At 37.2% G+C, this 18,451-nt stretch overlaps 2 protein-coding genes across 2 annotated transcripts; both read left to right on the top strand.

Moving 5' to 3' along the window:
- The first annotated feature begins 1,485 nt into the window (after positions 1–1,485).
- On the top strand, positions 1,486–3,500 carry LOC112750536 (AP2/ERF and B3 domain-containing transcription factor RAV1). The gene has a single exon (XM_025799303.3). It carries the CDS (start codon positions 1,981–1,983, stop codon positions 3,226–3,228), a length of 1,248 nt encoding a protein of 415 aa, XP_025655088.1. The 5' UTR covers positions 1,486–1,980; the 3' UTR covers positions 3,229–3,500.
- Positions 3,501–5,977: 2,477 nt separating this feature from the next.
- On the top strand, positions 5,978–7,864 carry LOC112748775 (protein FAR1-RELATED SEQUENCE 5-like). The gene has a single exon (XM_025797016.1). The coding sequence runs from the start codon at positions 5,978–5,980 to the stop codon at positions 7,862–7,864; it is 1,887 nt and encodes a 628-aa protein (XP_025652801.1).
- The last annotated feature ends 10,587 nt before the right edge of the window (positions 7,865–18,451 follow it).

Here is an 18,451-nt window from a genome sequence, read left to right on the forward strand (position 1 = left end):
TATTTTTTTAAAATAAAATATTTTTTATAAGCTCATCCAATCAAATTTTAAATATGAGTTATTTGATATCCGCTTTGGCACTTAGGCAGAAAATCTTTTGAAGGTTTATTATATTTTAGACAAGCAGTTATGTTACACGATCGAGTTTATTTTCTAATCACGTTTAATTAAATTGATTTGATAATTTACTAATTCAACGCAGAATTCCTAACACAAACTCAGAATTTTACTCTCGCATCCTCTCACTCTCACTCTCAATCTCGTGCTTTTTTTTTTTTATCTTTTTCCTCATTAGTCACTTTCTTAGTTTATACTTTGCTATACACAGAAATCCTAGTTGAATAACATCATAGAAGATAACTCGAAATTTCTTGAATTTCACTTTAATAAATATAGGATTTTACTTTCATTTCTGTGTTTCTTTGATTTTGAATGCATATATGTTTCAAAATATTCTAGGTTTTGTTCTATTTTATAATTTTTGTTTGATATAGAATTTGTTTAAAATAAAAGATTTATTATGTTTGATTTCGGTTCAGAATGTAATATTTTGGGAGCGAAACTAATTAACTCCTCTTTGCATGTATCAATTTCAAAGTACATCAAAATCTCTCTCTTTGGCAACGAGAAGAAGAAGACAAAAGAAAGCTAGAAGCTTGCAGAATCATAAACATGCATGCAACATCAATATATTCTGAGATGTAACTTGTAAATGGTATGAATATAAATATACAACACTTCTCAAAAATCAGTGTTAAATACAAACTTCAAGCCTTCTCAGTAATCCAACGATTTTACAATTAATAAGAAAAGAACTAGGCAAAATGAGATAAAAGAAACTAGATCTTGCAGAAAGATAAATCGCAAAAATGTAAAGAAAATAAAAGATGAGCGGAAGAAATCTACAGAAAACTAATTTAGGAGAACTCAGGAAGTTTTTGAGATATGAGTGTGTATATAAATGTGTTTCTGATTAGAATTTTCAATCTTTTACTCTTTTAATTTGTTGAAGCACTTATTTATAGACATACTTAATTAAATAAGCGCAATAATAATATTTTATAGATATAAAAATTATTCATTACTATTCACATTTTTTTTATTTATTAAATAGGTTGTATCCAAATATTATTTAATAATGATGAAAATCGATAGGGCTACGTGTTAAGATGATTAATCATTTTTTTTCTTAAATAAATCAAAGTCAGTGAAATAATGTTCTTATTATGGATGTGCTTGAATATCAGATCTTATAGTTAAATTGATGCAAAAATGTCTCATTAAATTTTTAATTTATGATATACAAAAGTGAGATGGAATAGACCATGCCGAGGGGCTTTGCATGATAGAAGGGTGCAGCAAAGTTCAGGGGGGATGAACTTCACTAAATCAAGGTCCACCCTCTCATGTGAATCTCATCAACTTGGTATTATGTGGGTCCTACCTAACATACAAAGCCCACAACTCACACATACAATACAACATCAATAACAATAACAACAGAGGATATAGACCCACCCCTTCTCCTTCTCCTTCTGCTTCTCCCTTCTTCTTATTTTTTAAAATTTTTTATTTTTTTAATTTTTACCCCTTTCATTACTTTCTTCCCATTCCTTCAAGTCCCCACCCTTTTTCTCACACCATGAATCTTCCTAGTTCCTTACCTTCTATCTCCATCTGAGTTGACCCACCACACCATACCCAAATCCACATTATTATTATTAATTTAACAAAAATCAAGCCATTAGTTATCACCTCATCATTTATAATCCCTCCCAACTAAGTATATTTCCTTTTCAATTTATATAATAAAATAACACATTCATTAGTACACCTTCCTTCTATATATATTCCTTCCCTATTCCAACACAAACACAACTCTTTCTGCTACTTCTTAGTCAAACAAACCAAACCAAACACAAAAAAGAAAAAAAAAAAAAAAACTTCTTTCCCTTCTCTCCTCTCTAATTAAAGAGAAAAATGGATGCAACAAGTTCCGTAGATGAAAGCACCACGTGCACAAATGACTCGCTTTCCATAACCCTAACCCCGGCGACACCCGCGTCGCCATTCACCGCCACATCGAAGAAGCTGTCACCGCCGCCACCAAACAGCTTATGTCGTGTCGGCAGCGGGGCCAGCACAATCGTGGATCCGGACGTCGGTGGCGGCGTCACCGAAGTGGAGTCACGAAAACTCCCTTCGTCCAAGTATAAAGGTGTGGTTCCCCAACCAAACGGACGTTGGGGTGCTCAGATTTATGAGAAGCATCAACGCGTTTGGTTGGGGACCTTTAACGAGGAGGACGAGGCCGCTAGAGCCTACGACATCGCAGCTCAACGGTTTCGTGGCAAGGATGCCGTCACCAACTTCAAGCCCCTCGGCAGTGTTGTGTCCAACAACACCGCGGTCGAGGACGAGGATTTCGAGAGCGAGTTTCTCAACTCACATTCAAAATCCGAGATCGTGGACATGCTGAGAAAACACACGTACAATGACGAGCTGGAGCAGAGCAAGCGGAGCCGCGGCCTCATAGGGCGGCGACTCAACCGAGCTGCGGGTAACGGAGGTTCCGCGGGGATGATGTCTTCATCCGGCGCGTGTGGAGGGAAGGCGCGTGAGCAGTTGTTCGAGAAGGCCGTTACGCCAAGTGACGTGGGAAAACTGAATCGGTTAGTTATACCAAAACAACACGCGGAGAAACACTTTCCCTTACAAAACGGTTGCGGCGGAGCTGGCGGCGGAGTAGTTACGGCGGCGAAGGGCGTTTTGCTGAACTTCGAGGACGTCGGAGGAAAAGTGTGGCGGTTTCGTTACTCGTACTGGAACAGTAGCCAGAGCTACGTGCTAACGAAAGGGTGGAGCCGGTTCGTTAAGGAGAAGAACCTGAAAGCCGGTGATACGGTTTGTTTCCACCGGTCCACTGGACCGGACAGACAACTGTTTATAGACTGGAAGGCGAGAAGTGTTGGTAATGATGGGGTTGGGTTTTTTGGACCGGTTGGACCGGTTTTGGAGCCGGTTCAGATGGTTCGGCTCTTTGGTGTTAACATTTTAAAGCTTCCTGGATCTGATGCCGGTGATAGCAATAACAATAATATTTTGAATATCAATAATGATAATAATGTTGCTGGTTCAATTGGTGGGTGCTTCAATGGGAAGAGAAAAGAGATGGAACTGTTTACGTTGGAGGGTAGCAAGAAGCCTAAGATCATTGGAGCTTTGTAACATTCAGCTTCCACTTTAATTTTTTCTTTTTAATTTAGTGCTTCTTTTTTCTTCATTTTATTTGTTTTTAGTTTTTAGTTTTAGTTGAGTTTTGTGATTGATGATGAAAGGAATGGAGGGGGAGGGGGGGGGGGGGAGGAAGATGGTGCAGTTGCAAGTTGCAAATTGTAAATTAATTAGAAGAAGAAGAAGATGAAATTAGGTGTAACAGATCCAAGTGTACAAGGGAAAAAAAAAAGGAAATAATAATGAAGGATAAATGTTCAATTGTATATGTTTTTTTTCATGAATGTTTTATGATGCAATATATGCGTTGTACACTTGTACTCCATGATCCGTTCAGCAAAAACGTCTGCATAAACATAAGCTTCTAATTTCTTCTTTCTAATTGTATGGGGGAGCTGAGCATCAGCAACATGTGTTCCAAAAAAAGAAAAATTATAATAAAAAGAGCTGTTTATTATTATTTTGGTGGAGAATCAAAGGGTATAATGCTAACCAGGGTTGCGATTGAGGGAAATAATAATTTTAAAAGTAAATAGTTTACATAATTATCCACATGATAGTAATGAGACATATTTGTCTGATTGTGAATATTATTCAAGATTATTATTATGAATATAAAAAGGGGAAGAAATAAAGAGGGGCATTCCTGCAACAAGGAGGAGAGGGGGACCCCAGTGGAGGCATGGCCTAAGAAAATGTGAACAAGTTGATAATGAGACATTTGTCCAATAAAGAAAGAGCCTGCTTGGCAAGTGGGCAATGTGATGGTGTTTCTATACAGTGTACATTGCCCCCATCCATCTCAATTTTAATTTAATTTCTGATATTTTAGAAATTATTATGAGAATAGAAAAATTAGAAAATTTCTCAAAGTATGTATGTACGTCGCTTTTGGAACGGTCAACTTTACACGAAGGAATAAGCTTTCTTCGTTTGTGGAATCGTTTATGGCACTACGACTATGGAATCTCGAACACAGATTTTGCTCTAGACATGTTTTTGGGAACATCGATATCATTTTGATTGAATAATACTGCTTATTGGGGAGAAAAAAATAGGACGCGTTTGGTTTTTGATTTAGCAAAATGATTTTATAATCTGGTTGTTTTTAGTATAGCTAAAAAGTTAAATTTTATTTTAATTACAAATTATTCTGCTTAAATTTTTTTATAGAAAAAATTTGAAAATTAGTATTTTAACTTCAGTTTTTTATTAGTTTATATAACTATATGATTTTTTTTTTTACTTTTTTTCTTTTTCTCTTTTTTTGGTAAAAACAATTGACACAAGTACATATACTCTTAAGTTCTAGGCGTTATTTGTATAAATTATATATAGAGTTATGTTAATAAAAGTAATTATTTTTATATTTATTATTTAAAAAGAATATACAAAAGAAAAACTTTTATTGGGTGACAATGTTAGGATTTTATATTATCACTGTATGAAATTAAAAATAAAAATCTATTTGTAATTATTATTTCAATTTTTTGGATGAAACTCGTAAAGAGAAGGATTATTATTTATAGGTTTTGTCAATTATAAAAACAAACTGAATGTTCAAAGTTCAAACTATTACTGCTTCTGCTACTAGCGGTTTTTTTTTAAAAGAAAAATCCTTATCTTTATCTCTGCTAGTTTTGGAAAGAATAATGTTGATGGAGATTAGGTAAGCTATCCTTATTCCCTCGGTATACAACATATTCTTATTTTTAATTCTTATATTCTCCGGGTCATTTCAGACAACAATGTATTTGTAATATTCGTGTATACATCTAGATATATTAAGGCTGTGAAAATTAATCATAGTTAGCCAGAAGGAATAATAATAATAACCCATTTTTTATTTCTACTATAAAATTAATTAGGAGTATATCTAGTATAAATTTTTATTTGGATCTGCTTAATTAATTTATGGTTTTCAGCATATGAATTTGGTTTCCAAAGCTAAATAATTAGAAAAGACATTGAACTCTAGGTATGATAATAATAATTATCTCCATCCATTTCTTACTTCTGAAAATAATAAAGTCAACACTACTCTCTGAATATGCATAATAATTCTGCTGTTTAGATTATGTAGTTATGTTAATAAAATAAACATTAACAATAACTAATTATGTGTGCATGGTGTCTTTTCAAACATTTTCAAAGCATCTCCAACCCTCAGTCAAAGTTAAACAACTCATCACAGAATCAGGCAGAGTATTATATGAATTAGCCGAATTGAGCCATTACACAGCATTAATTTTAGTGTATTAATTAACATTAATGTATATCAATCAACCTTTAATACTCATAAAAATAAGAGTAATTCACCCTTATAAACCAAAGAAAAAACCATATTACTTGAATTTTTTAAATGTAAAAGCGTTATTTGAATGTTTCGTTTCGTAATTTTATGTAAATCGAATTTAGTGAATTTAAATTAAACTTGTTAGTAATAAATCGAGTCTACATATTTATAAAATGTTAATTGTATAGTAATGTGTTAGTATTTTTATAAATTGTAGGTGTATGCTGATTTTTGAAAGATAGAGCCGTCAGATAGCGATTTTTTTGAAATACATTTCGATAAGGAGTTCCCAAGAAGAGACGATCTAGAGTTTTTAGACGGGAATTCGGAGATTGATGAAGATAAACCTCAAGATAAGAGAATAGCAGAGCTATTACGAGAAGACATCATGCAACTTGAGTTTACAGATGAGGATGCTGTTTATCGATTCTATAAGACTTATGCCATATGCATGGTTTCGCTGTGAGGTTGGATGAAGTCAAACGTGATAGCGATGGTTGCGTAATTATGTGCCAAATTGTTTGCAATCGGGCGGGCTCAAGAAAGGAAGAGGTTGAAAAGGACGAAAGAATCAGGGACCACCGACCCCTAACTCAAAGTTGTTGCCGTGCGAGAATTCGTGCAAGACTAGATAGAAAAATTCGTAAATGGAAGGTTGTTTCATTCTACGAAGAGCACTCTCATGGATTAGTTGATCCACTCGACGTTAACATGATGCCTGAGTATCGCACATTCAGTGTCTCGGATAAAGCTCAAGCGAAGAATTTGCACGACATAGGCAACAGGACCTGTCACATCTTGGGATACTTGGCTGCTCAAAAAGGTGGATATGCAAACTTGTCATTCAACCAAAAAGATATGTACAACCTCATTACTCAACATAGGAAGGAAAAGGTGAAGGGTGGTGATGCAAATGCTGCAATAAGTTACCTGAGAGGTAAAGCTGGGAATGATTCGTATTTTTTTGGCAAGTACACATTAAGTAATGAGAATCGATTGGAAAATTTGTTTTGGGCTGATGGGACTATCCGTATTGATTATGAGTGCTTTGGGGATGTCTTGACATTTGATTCGACTTACAATAGAAACGTCTACAATAATCCACTTGTGATATTTTCTGGTAGCAATCATCATGGACATACCATCATATTTGGATGTGGTCTTCTTGTTAACGAGGATATTGATTTATACAAGTGGCTCTTGGAAATTTTTTTGGAAGCAATGGGTAATAAACACCCTATGGCAGTTGTCACTGACAGAGATCTTTCGATGAGAGAAGCCATTAAACAAGTCTTTCCTTATGCAACACATCGACTATGTGCATGGCACTTACATAGGAATGCATGCGAGAAGGTTAAGAACAGTGGATTTCTAAATGACTTCAAAAAATTGATTTATGATAATGTGAGTGTTGAACAGTTTGAGGTCATGTGGGGAGACATGGTGGCGAGGTATAACTTATCAAGCAGCTCTTGGGTCGACCAAACCTATGAGTTGAGGAATTTATGGGCTCTTGCATATTTGAGTAACCAATTTTTTGGGCGAATCAGGACAACATCCCAGTGTGAAGAGATTAACTCTCTAATAAAAGTATATGTAAGAAAGAAAGATACCCTTCTTGAATTCATCAATAACATCGAGACCGTTATTAGCCATTACAGGAACAATGAAAGAGTTGCAGAGTTCAATAGTAAATATACCGATCCAGTACTTGTGACTTCTTTGCCGACACTTGAAGGTTTTGCTGCGAAGACTTTTACTCGTAACATGTTCCGGGATGTTAGGAAGGAAATTGAGGGTGCTTGTGCTATGAACATAGAGTTGGTAATTCAGGATGGTGAAAAACTATACCTCAAGTGTAACAGTTTTAGAATGCCAGAGATTGATCATGTGGTTGAGTTTGACAGAGTTGGAGGGATGCTTCGTTGTGAGTGTTTGTGGTTCAAAAATCAAGGGATTCCCTGCATGCACATATTCGCATACCTAAAGCACCAACACGTTGAAGTTACTCCAGAACACTTAGTGTGCAAGCGATGGACGAAGAACGACAAGAGTGATTTCATGAAGTCAAACGTCGATGATCCAAGTGATTCTGATATGGTATTAAAGTGTCGTTTGGGTGTATTAGGTGTTGAGTGTTCTAGGTTGATGGATGTTGCATGTAAGAACTCAAGTGATTTTGTCGAAGCAATGAATGGTATTGTCAACACAATTACAAAACTCCAAAAGCGAGGTGAAAATCCATGCAACTGTAATTTAGACGATGACTACGTTATTGACCCATTGGTGGTGAAGAGTAAAGGAGCTCCCAAGAAATCAAAATTTAAGCAATAGAGAAGGTGTTCAAACTGCGGTGTGACAGCGCACTACAATAAAAGTTGTCCTAATGTTCCTGGTAGAATCCCTAAGGAGCCTGATCAAACTGAATGGTTGATGGTTTAGAATTCACAATAAATTCTCGTTACAAGTATAGTTTCTAAACCAAGCAATAATCCTTTCGTACAAAAGTTTGGTTGTCACAAGTAACAAAACCCAATAAAATTTATAACCGAAGTATTTAAACATCGGGTCGTCTCTCAAGGAATTGCAGGGAAGTATGATTTATTATTGGTTATGAAATTGTATATTTTTGGGTTTTTGAAATAAGGAACAAGTAATTTAAATGGCAAGAAAAATAAATTAATAATTATAAAGAAAACTTTTGGCGAGGTATAAGAACTGGAAATCCCATCCTAGTTATCCTTATCAGGTGTGATGAGAATTATTATTGCTCCCACTTAGTTAACCCTTACTAAATAAAGGAAAGTCAAGTGGACCAATCAATTTGATCCTCAAGTCCTAGTCAACTCCTATGGAAAGACTAGCTTTAGAATGATCCAAATCAATCAGCAATTTCCAATTTTCAATCAACAGCTGAGTCTGATAACTCAAGTGTCACCAATTACTTAACCAAAACCAAAAGGAAAAAAATCTAAATTAAATGGAAAGCATCATAAATAGAATAAAACAATCATAAATCTGAAATACCTCAAATTATATTAAATAGAATATTCAAATCTAACATGGAAAGATTCATAAGCCAATTTGGCAACATAAGTAATTAACAAATAAAAGCATTAGAGTAACTAAAAGTAGAAGAGAAACATAAATTAAAGAAATATTGAACCTGGAATGAAGAGACAATCCTAAAATTAATAGAAATTCTAAATCCTAAATCCTAAGAGAGAGGAGAGAGCCTCTCTCTCTATAAAACTATATCTAAAACCTAAAATTGTCAATTATGAATGTTGTCTGAGTTCTCTCTATTGATTCTCCCATTCTCTGGCTTCTATTCTGTGTTTTTGGACTTGGATTTGGGCCGAGAAAGGGTCCAGAAATCGCTGGGGGCGACTTCTGCAATTTTCTGCACATGGCGTCCGTCATGCGTGCGCGTGGGCCACGCGTTCACGTCATTTGGAGTTTTTCCTTGTCACGCGTTCGCGTCGTTTATGCTCTGTTCTGGGCACGCGTCCGCGTCGTCAACGCGTACGCGTCACTGCCATTTCGCGCTAGGCACGCGTTCGCGTCGTCCACGCGTGCGCGTCGATGCCTTTTTCTTCAAAACTCCATTTTTGTGCTTTCCTTCCATTTTTTTATGTTTTCTTTCTGTCCTCTAAGCCATTCCTGCCCTATGAAGCCTGAAAATACTTAACACACAGATTACGGCATCGAATGGTAATAAAGGATAATTAAAATTAATATTTTTAAAGCATAGGAAACATGTTTTCACATATATCATAAAATAAGGAAGAAATAGTAAAACCATGCAATTCCTATGAATAAGTGGGTGAAGAATTGATAAAAACACTCAATTGAGCACAAGATGAATCATAAAATAGGGGTTTATCAACCTTCCCACACTTAAACATTAGCATGTCTTCATGCTAAATCCAAGATAAAAGAATGAGGGTAGAATGGTGGAATCTTATGCAATGCAATCTATTCTAAATGCAAGCTACCTAAATGAATCATGCAATTTCTACCTACTATCCACTTATATATATAAAGCTTACATGTGGTTAATTTGATTCATATTTTCAAGGAATCATATATGTACAACCAAGGCCAAATCATATTAAAACACATTCACAATTGAGTTGAGTTAAAGGATTTCACAAACTTGCAAGACAATTAATAATTAAACATGGATATATGGAAATGAGCTATTGAACCCTCACTGGATTTGTGTTTACTCTCTAATCACTCAGTGTTTGGGGTTAATCACTTTATTCTTTTCTAGTCATACTTTCTAAAACTTTGTTTTTCATCTAACCAATCAACAAATATATAATGTATACATGCAAATATCATGAGGTCTTTTTTAAGGTTGTAATGGGGCTAAGGTAAAGGTGAGGGTATATATATAAGGCTAAGTGAGCTATAACTTGAATCCTTGATTAGTCTAAGATCTCACCTAACATATACATACTCTATACATTTTTAAAATTATGCCTAGCTTCCCATAATTTTTCCACTTTCTTATCACATACTCATGTACCAATTTTATTTTTGATTTTATCCCATGTGCATTGATTTTTCTATTAAACTTAATAATAGGGTAATTTTGTCCCCTTATTTATTTAATTAAAAAGAAAATTTTTTTTGAAAAATAAATACAACATATCAATGCACATGGTATTTTAATTATTTTGGTTTCACATGAGCATGCTCTCAAATTTCTGATTATTTTATTAATTTAATCTTTTCCTATCAACCCATGTTCCCACGTTTCTCCATACTTAGTGGATTCACAATCTCTATCTTAAGCTAACCAAGGATTCAACTTGAGATTTTTAGTTTGTTTTTTCGCTTAAGGCTAGTGATGTGGTTATAGAACAGAATAAATGGGGATAAAAGGCTCAAGGGGGCTAACAAGGGTGATGTAAAAGGTAGGCTTATTTGGGATAAGTGAGCAAAAATTCAAATAATGGCCTCAATCATATGCAAGTATGTAAATACATTCTATATTGGACATATAGATTGAAACAAAGTAAAGATTGCAAGCATATAAAAGAAGGGCGAAACATACAAGAATAAAATTTATGGTTAAGTGTAATCATACAATTAAGCTCAAAAACTCACGGGTTGTGTGTTCTTTGGCTCAAAAACCATATATCAGTTATATATATCATGCAAGTAGAAATCAAGAGTTTCCATTCAACTCAATGTAAATCTTTGAATGGCTCAAATAAAAAATAAGTATTTTCCTTGAAAAATGTTGTCAATTAACCAACATTTATTGCTATATATATATATATATATATATATATATATATATATATATATATATATATATATATATATATAGTATGTGAATTGTTGTGATTCTGAAAAACTAAAGTTCCTAGTTTACTCTTTTTATTCTCAATTAAACCAAGTTATCGTATGCTAAAAGGGTAAACTAAACTTAATTAATCAATATTTTCTATATCACAACTAATAAGCTAAAAGTGCAGATTAAACTAAATGTCTACGATATATATAAACCAAAGTGCAAAATAAAGTAAACAGAAATACAATAAAAGAAAATGTGCAAGTACTGAAAGATAGATAAGATAAAATAAGATAAAATAAAAATACAAAAAATAAACAAAATAGAATAAAAAGAGTCTGAAAGTAGTTCACCAAAAAGATTTGCCAGAGATGGCGACCTCCCCACACTTAAATAATAGCATCGTCCTCGATGCTCTATCAAGCTGGGTGTGAAGGAGTGGCATCTCCGGACGGATGTGCTGCTGGTGTCTCTGTGGTGGCCTGAGGGTCTGCAGTCTATATGGGTGCCTGAGGATCTGCCTGCTGAAGTGGAGGCTCTGTCTATAGAGGGACCTCTGGATCTGCTGGCTGTATCTGATGGTGCTCCTCATGACGTGGCACAGCCTGCTCAGGTCCTGCCTGCTCAGCCTCTACACGTGCCTCCTCCTAATGATCATCCGCCTCCTCCTCAGATGGCTCAGAAGGGGTGTCAGGCTCGGAGGGGATGTCATGGTGGCCAGATCGGATCATCAACTTTAAATGCTCAAAGCGTCACTTGCTGCGACGCTCAGATCTCTCATATTGCTGCTGGTTGCGGCACTCCATCTGATCCAACCGATCAAATAGGTGATGCACGAGGTGGTAGATGGGCTCTGAAGCAGGTGGAGGTGCTGTGGTGGTGGCTGGTGTAACAGGGGCTGAAGGAGCAGCAGATGATGTGGCTGCCTCAGCGGAGGCAGTGAGAAATGGCGGTTTGTAGCCCAAAGCCTGGAACTTCCTGCTGTGTGGGATAATTTTCTTGCATTCGGCGGCAGTTGGCTTCTCATCAGCAATCTCCTAGGGCACCTCAGCTCGGCGTCCCATCTGAGTAATCAAATATGGAAGGGGCAGAGCGCCTCGGACGTGGACCCTGGACATATAATACCGGATGAATCTGGGAAGGAACAGGTCATTGCCCTCCATCACACACCAAATGAGTGTAATCATGGCAGCTGGCACCTCAGTCTCATGAGTGCTCGGCATCACGTAGTTACTCAGAATCTGCTGCCAAAGTCGAGCCTCATCATTCAGATAGATAAGCTTAATTCCTTTTGGGGCCACTGTGGACTTGCCCATGACCCATGAGACAGTAGGATCAAGAGCTATGGTCTGCTTTACTGCGTCCCAGTCAAATCTCATAAATCTCATATCCTTCTCAGCCTGCTGGTAACCATCTGGTTTATCTGATTTAGGTAGGAGCTGGAGGATATCTTCTATTGCTTCCTCAGTAACCAAAATCTGCTTCCCTCTGAGTTGCACTGCATCCAGGGTCATTTTGAAGTAGTTGTAGTAGAATTCTCTGACCCAGGATGAATTGACCTCAGTCAGATTCCTTTCCAGAAAGAACTAGCCTCTCTGTTTAATTTGTTCTGAGGTGTATTGTTGTAGTTCTTTTGGAATTTTGAGGGTCTTTTCCAGGTATAAATTCCTTGAAGTTTGAAAGACCGGATATTTGAGTTCACAGTATCTGTTGGCAAACTTGACTGGGTCTGTGGCAGGCAGAAGCTGATCAGCCTTTTCCTACGGGGTAAAATTCTTTTCCCGCCAGGAATCATCATGGAGGGTATCTAAGATAGAGGTAAAGGATTCTCCTCTTTTCCTTTTGCCTGTGGTAGCCTTGCCCTTTCCCTTGCTTTTGGGGTCAGACATCCTGAAAAACAGAAGTTCCAGGATACAGTTTAAGAAACTAAAGCAGAAAAACAGGTAAGCAAATAGGAATTTATCAATATCAGCATAGAGGGTCAAAAGAGTAATAAAAGAGCAATAAAAGCATGAAGTGAGTTAAATATATGGAAAATATTGGACTATATGCAAGTTAAGAGGCAGAGAATAAAAATCACAATCCAAAATCTATGATATGCGGAATTTTTGTTAATCAGGAACAACAATAATCATGCCTTGAAATGGGTTGAAAATAGTTAAGTAAAAACCAAAAGGGAAGTTAGAAAGTTAAAGTAGTTAATAGTTAAAAAGTGAGGTTAAAGTAAGTGGCATGGTGTTGTGGTTCTTAATTAACACAAATTGCAAAAACTTGAATAACAAGCAACTCACATTCAAGTGGATATTGCAAATTATTGATGATAAATCATATAAAGAAAAGAATTGCAAAATGAAATTGAAATAATCAATAATGCAATTTAATTAATAAGGGAATCAGAAAGAATAAGAAAGCTAGCCCGTGCATTCATGAATTGGCTTGGTTGAGACCAATTAGAGCAAAACTTGAATTTACCAAAACCAATTTATGAATGGTAGTTTAGTGAAACAATTTGGAAAAAAATCGGACAGCATTTCGGCTAAAAATTGAACGTTCCCGGGTGATAGACAGCAGCAGAAACAGTTCATATGACATTAAAGGGGTGCAGAAAAGAGTAACAAATAGTAATTCACATAAATTCAGACTAAACAAACTCAATCTGCAGCAAGGAATGCAATTCAAGTTGAACAGTGTAACAACAGTAAAGAACAGCATATGAACAACATTATCATCACAGCAGTTTCAAAAATTACGAAACAAATAAAATAAGCAGCAAGAACAGCGCAATTATCAGACCTAAATCTACTAACCACATCCTAGCTGCCTAACCACCAAAAATCCATTACGATCATGCATCTCTAACTATCCTAATTTGAACAAAATTTGAAAAATATGCAACTAACTAACTAACTAAAAAAGGAATCGGTGTTATGGCAGAACCTGATGGGCAGAGGAACAAAAATTGGACTTAGAGAGATGGTGGTGGTTCGGGTGGTTGACACGGCGGAGCTAGGGTTTTGCGGCGGTGGCAGGGTGGCGCGGCGACGGTTTTTGGCGGCGGTAGGGGTTGACAGAGGGAGAGGGGAGAAAGAGGGTTATGGAGGGGAGAAGAGAAGAAAGGGACGAGGAGGTTGAGGGTGGTGGGGGTCGTGGTGGTGGTTCGGTGATGGGGCGGCGGGGCAATGGAGGGAGAAGGGTGGGAGGAGAAGAAGAGGAGGGGGTGGTTCGGCCAGGGCGGCGCGGTGGCGAGGGCGTGGTGCGGTGGGGCGGTATGGGTGGCTATTTGGTGGTGGTTGCAGAGGGGAGGAGAGAGTGCAGAGAAGAAGGGGGGAAAAAGCGGACGCAAAATGGGTAGAGTTCCGCGTCGAAGGGGATAAGTGGATTCAAATTCACGCGGACACGTGAATCATGCGAATGCGTAGTTGGGGCGAAAACGCAACGACGCGGTCGCGTCATTGATGCAATCGCGCGAGTGAGGAATAATGAAAGTGACGCGTACGCATGGGGCACGCGTACACGTCGCTTAAAATTGTGCTAAACGCACAATTCCAGCGTCATTTTGGCGCAACTCTCTGTTTCAATTGAGGGGGCAATAATTTCCATGCGACACGTACGCGTCGCCCACGCTTTTGCATGGTGTGTGTGAAGTGAAAGTGACGCGTTCGCGTCATTGACGCGAACGCGTGGCCCAAATTGTGCCTAACACATAACAGCCGCACGATTCCATCCCAACTTTCTGGGCGTTGGATGTTGACGCCGATTTTGAGTCGACGCCCACGCGTGGCCCATGCGCACGCGTGGGGTGCACCATTTTTTTATGCAGCATGCAGAATGAAATGCTGATGCGGATGTTATGAATAAATCCAGGTACAATAAAAATAAAATAAAATAAAATGAAAAACAAACAAAAAAAATAAAATTAAAATTGAAAAAGGAACGATCATACCATGGTGGGTTGTCTCCCACCTAGCACTTTTGGTTAAAGTCCTTAAGTTGGACATTTGATGAGCTTCCTGCTATGGTGGCTTGTGCTTAAACTCATCCAAAAATCTCCACCAACGTTTGCAATTCCAATAGCCTCCGAAGTCCCATACTAGGCAAGTAAAGCCTTTGAGCAAGTTAAAGCAGGTTTTCAGACTCCAGGAGTATTGATTATCAGGATAAATTCCAGGATCCCAAACCTTGCTTCTGTACCCATCTTTGTTTTGATCTACATTTTTCCAGCCGGGCAGTATGGAATATGAACTCTCACTAAGATGACCAAACATCTTCTGAGACCCATTCAATCGAACTCGAAACCAATCCTTGTACCTCAAATTGAAGCGTGGAGCTTTATTGAATCTTGCATACCAGCTCTGAGTGCGAGCCATTTCCCTCTTGCTCTTAAAGCCGCAAAGAGCTCTAAGCTGGCCATCTGTTTCAAGCAAACCATATTCAAGTGGAAAAGTAAAGATAAAGGCTAAGGATTTTACCCACTTGAAGTTTGTATTGGATGGTAATGGCTTTGAGATAGGTGTTTCCAGTGGTTTTGCAAGCTCTACTCCCTTGTATTCTTCTGCGAATTCCTCCACTTCTTTGCAAACTTCTTCAACTGCAACCACGTCTTGATCAAAGTCTTCGATATCTTCCTCATCACTTAAGTCATAAATTGGGGGTTGAGAAAAGTCTACCTCCGCATCATCCTCGTATTCAATTGGGAAAGATTCTTCAATCTCAAGGAATTCACTTGTGGATGCAAGTTCATTACTAGGAGAGCTTAATTCATGATGATCATTACCAAGGAAACTTGCTTCTTGAGTTGTTCCGTCCAGTTCTTCATAAGATATATGCTTCTGGAGTTGTGCACTATCCTCCTTAGCATCAATTGAAAACTGCTCGGTGGAATTCTCCACAATTCTTAGTTCCCATGGAGGTTCAGCATCTCCTAAGTCTTCAACCAGTTCTTCTTCTTTGATAATTATGGCTTCCTCCACTTGTTCCAGTACAAATTCATGCTCTGTACTGTCCATTGGAGTTTCTAGTATCTCCTTCATGCTACGTTCTTCATCAGATTGTCCACATGAAGCCATGGGGTTCCTTGAGTGTCCGAACGTCGGGAAGCTAATCGATTGATCGCTTGATCCAATTCTTGAAGGGCCGCATGAAATTTATTCACTGTTTTCTTGAGACGTTCCTATGATTCTCGGGTTGATGGATATGGACATGGTGCATATGGAAGTGGTGGTTCTTGGGAGTAATTGGATTGGAATTGGGGTGGGTAAGGGTTAGGGTCATATGGAGGTGAATGGTGGTGGGTGGCTTGTGAGTGTGGTGGTTCATATCTATGTTGAGGAGGTGGTTCATAGGTGTATGATGGGGCTTGTTGGAAACTATAAGGGGGTTCACCATATCTATTATCTTGGTACGCACTTCGGAATGACTCTTGACCATAGTAATTTGGTGGGTGTTGGTTGTCACGAAGGGGTCCACCATATCTAATGTCTGGGCATGCATTGTAGGATGGTCGTTGTCCATGGTATCTTGGAAGATGTTGTTGCCGAAAGGGTTGATCAGATCCTCGTGGCTCCTTCCAACTTTGATTATTCTGACCTTGATGCATGTTCCTGTTATAACTTCCATTCCTTCCAATAACATTAGAACCAAACTCAAAGCGACTGGGGTGAGAACTCATAGTAACTAATAAAAATTAAAAACAAAAATAAAACAAATAAACAAGCAAAATAAAATATTTATAATAACCAATAATAAAGCACACAGTTGCAATTCCCCGGCAACGACGCCATTTTTGATCGAACTGAATGATTGATGGTTTAGAATTCACAATAAATTCTCGTTGCAAGTATAGTTTCTAAACCAAGCAATAATCATTTCGTACAAAAGTTTGGTTGTCACAAGTAACAAAACCCAATAAAATTTATAACCAAAGTATTTAAACATCGGGTCGTCTCTCAAGGAATTGCAGGGAAGTATGATTTATTATTGGTTATGAAATTGTATATTTTTTGGTTTTTGAAATAAGGAACAAGTAATTTAAATGGCAAGAAAAATAAATTAATAATTATAAAGAAAACTTTTGGCGATGTATAAGAACTAGAAATCCCATCCTAGTTATCCTTACCAGGTGTGATGAGAATTATTATTGCTCCCACTTAGTTAACCCTTACTAAATAAAGAAAAGTCAAGTAGACCAATCAATTTGATCCTCAAGTCCTAGTCAACTCCTGTGGAAAAACTAGCTTTAGAGCAATCCAAATCAATCAGCAATTTCCAATTTTCAATCAACAGTTGAGTCTTATAACTCAAGTGTCACCAATTACTTAACCAAAACCAAAAGGAAAAAAATCTAAATTAAATTGAAAGTATCATAAATAGAATAAAACAATCATAAATCTGAAATACCTCAAATTATATTAAATAGAATATTCAAATCTAACATGGAAAGATTCATAAGCCAATTTGGCAACATAGTAATTAATAAATAAAGGCATTAGAGTAACTAAAAGTAGAAGAGAAACATAAATTAAAGAAATATTGAACCTGGAATGAAGAGACAATTCTAAAATTAATAGAAATCCTAAATCTTAAATCCTAAGAGAGAGGAGAGAGCCTCTCTCTAAAAAACTACATCTAAAACCTAAAATTGTCAATTATGAATGTTGTCTGAGTTCTCTCTATTGATTCCCTCATTCTCTGGCTTCTATTCTGTGTTTCTGGACTTGGATTTGGGCCGAGAAAGGGTCCAGAAATCGCTGGGGGCGACTTCTGCAATTTTCTGCACATGGCGTCCGTCACGCGTGCGCGTGGGTCACACGTTCGCGTCATTTGGAGTTTTTTCTTGTCACGCGTACGCATCAGTCACGCGTTTGTGTCGTTTATGCTCTGTTCTGGGCACGCGTCCACGTCGTCCACGCGTGCGCGTCGATGCCTTTTTCTTCAAAACTCCATTTTTGTGCTTTTCTTCCATTTTTGTATGTTTCCTTTCTGTCCTCTAAGTCATTCCTGCCCTATGAACCCTGAAAATACTTAACACACAAATCACGACATCGAATGGTAATAAAGGATAATTAAAATTAATATTTTTAAAGCATAGGAAACATGTTTTCACATATATCATAAAATAAGGAAGGAATAGTAAAACCATGCAATTCATATGAATAAGTGGGTAAAGAATTGATAAAAACACTCAATTGAGCACAAGATGAATCATAAAATAGGGGTTTATCAGAGCCAGTAGACGATGATACATAAAAGAATATCAGTAGCTATCTTGACATCGTCACTAAGGTATGTCATACTATAACTATGTCTAGAATGTCGTTGTATGGTGATTCGGCATATTGTGTTTTGAATTTTTAAACTACGTTATTTTTATGATGTTGTAACGGAAGATGATGTTTGGTTTTTGATCAACGCAAAAGCCATGACAGTATGAAAAATCAGTAGAAGATGGAAAAAGGTTAGTACATTGGAGGTGGAACAGCACCAACCTCAGCAGCTAAATCTGCTTTTACTGATCAAGTGAATATATCAAGTCCTGGTCCCGATATCCCTGTTTGTGCATCTACAAGTAACGAAGAATTCGAGATGAGTTCCAGACCAGCCGAGTCTCCTGT

The sequence above is a fragment of the Arachis hypogaea genome, chromosome 15 (assembly GCF_003086295.3).
Source record: "Arachis hypogaea cultivar Tifrunner chromosome 15, arahy.Tifrunner.gnm2.J5K5, whole genome shotgun sequence".
NCBI classification, from domain to species: Eukaryota; Viridiplantae; Streptophyta; class Magnoliopsida; order Fabales; family Fabaceae; genus Arachis; species Arachis hypogaea.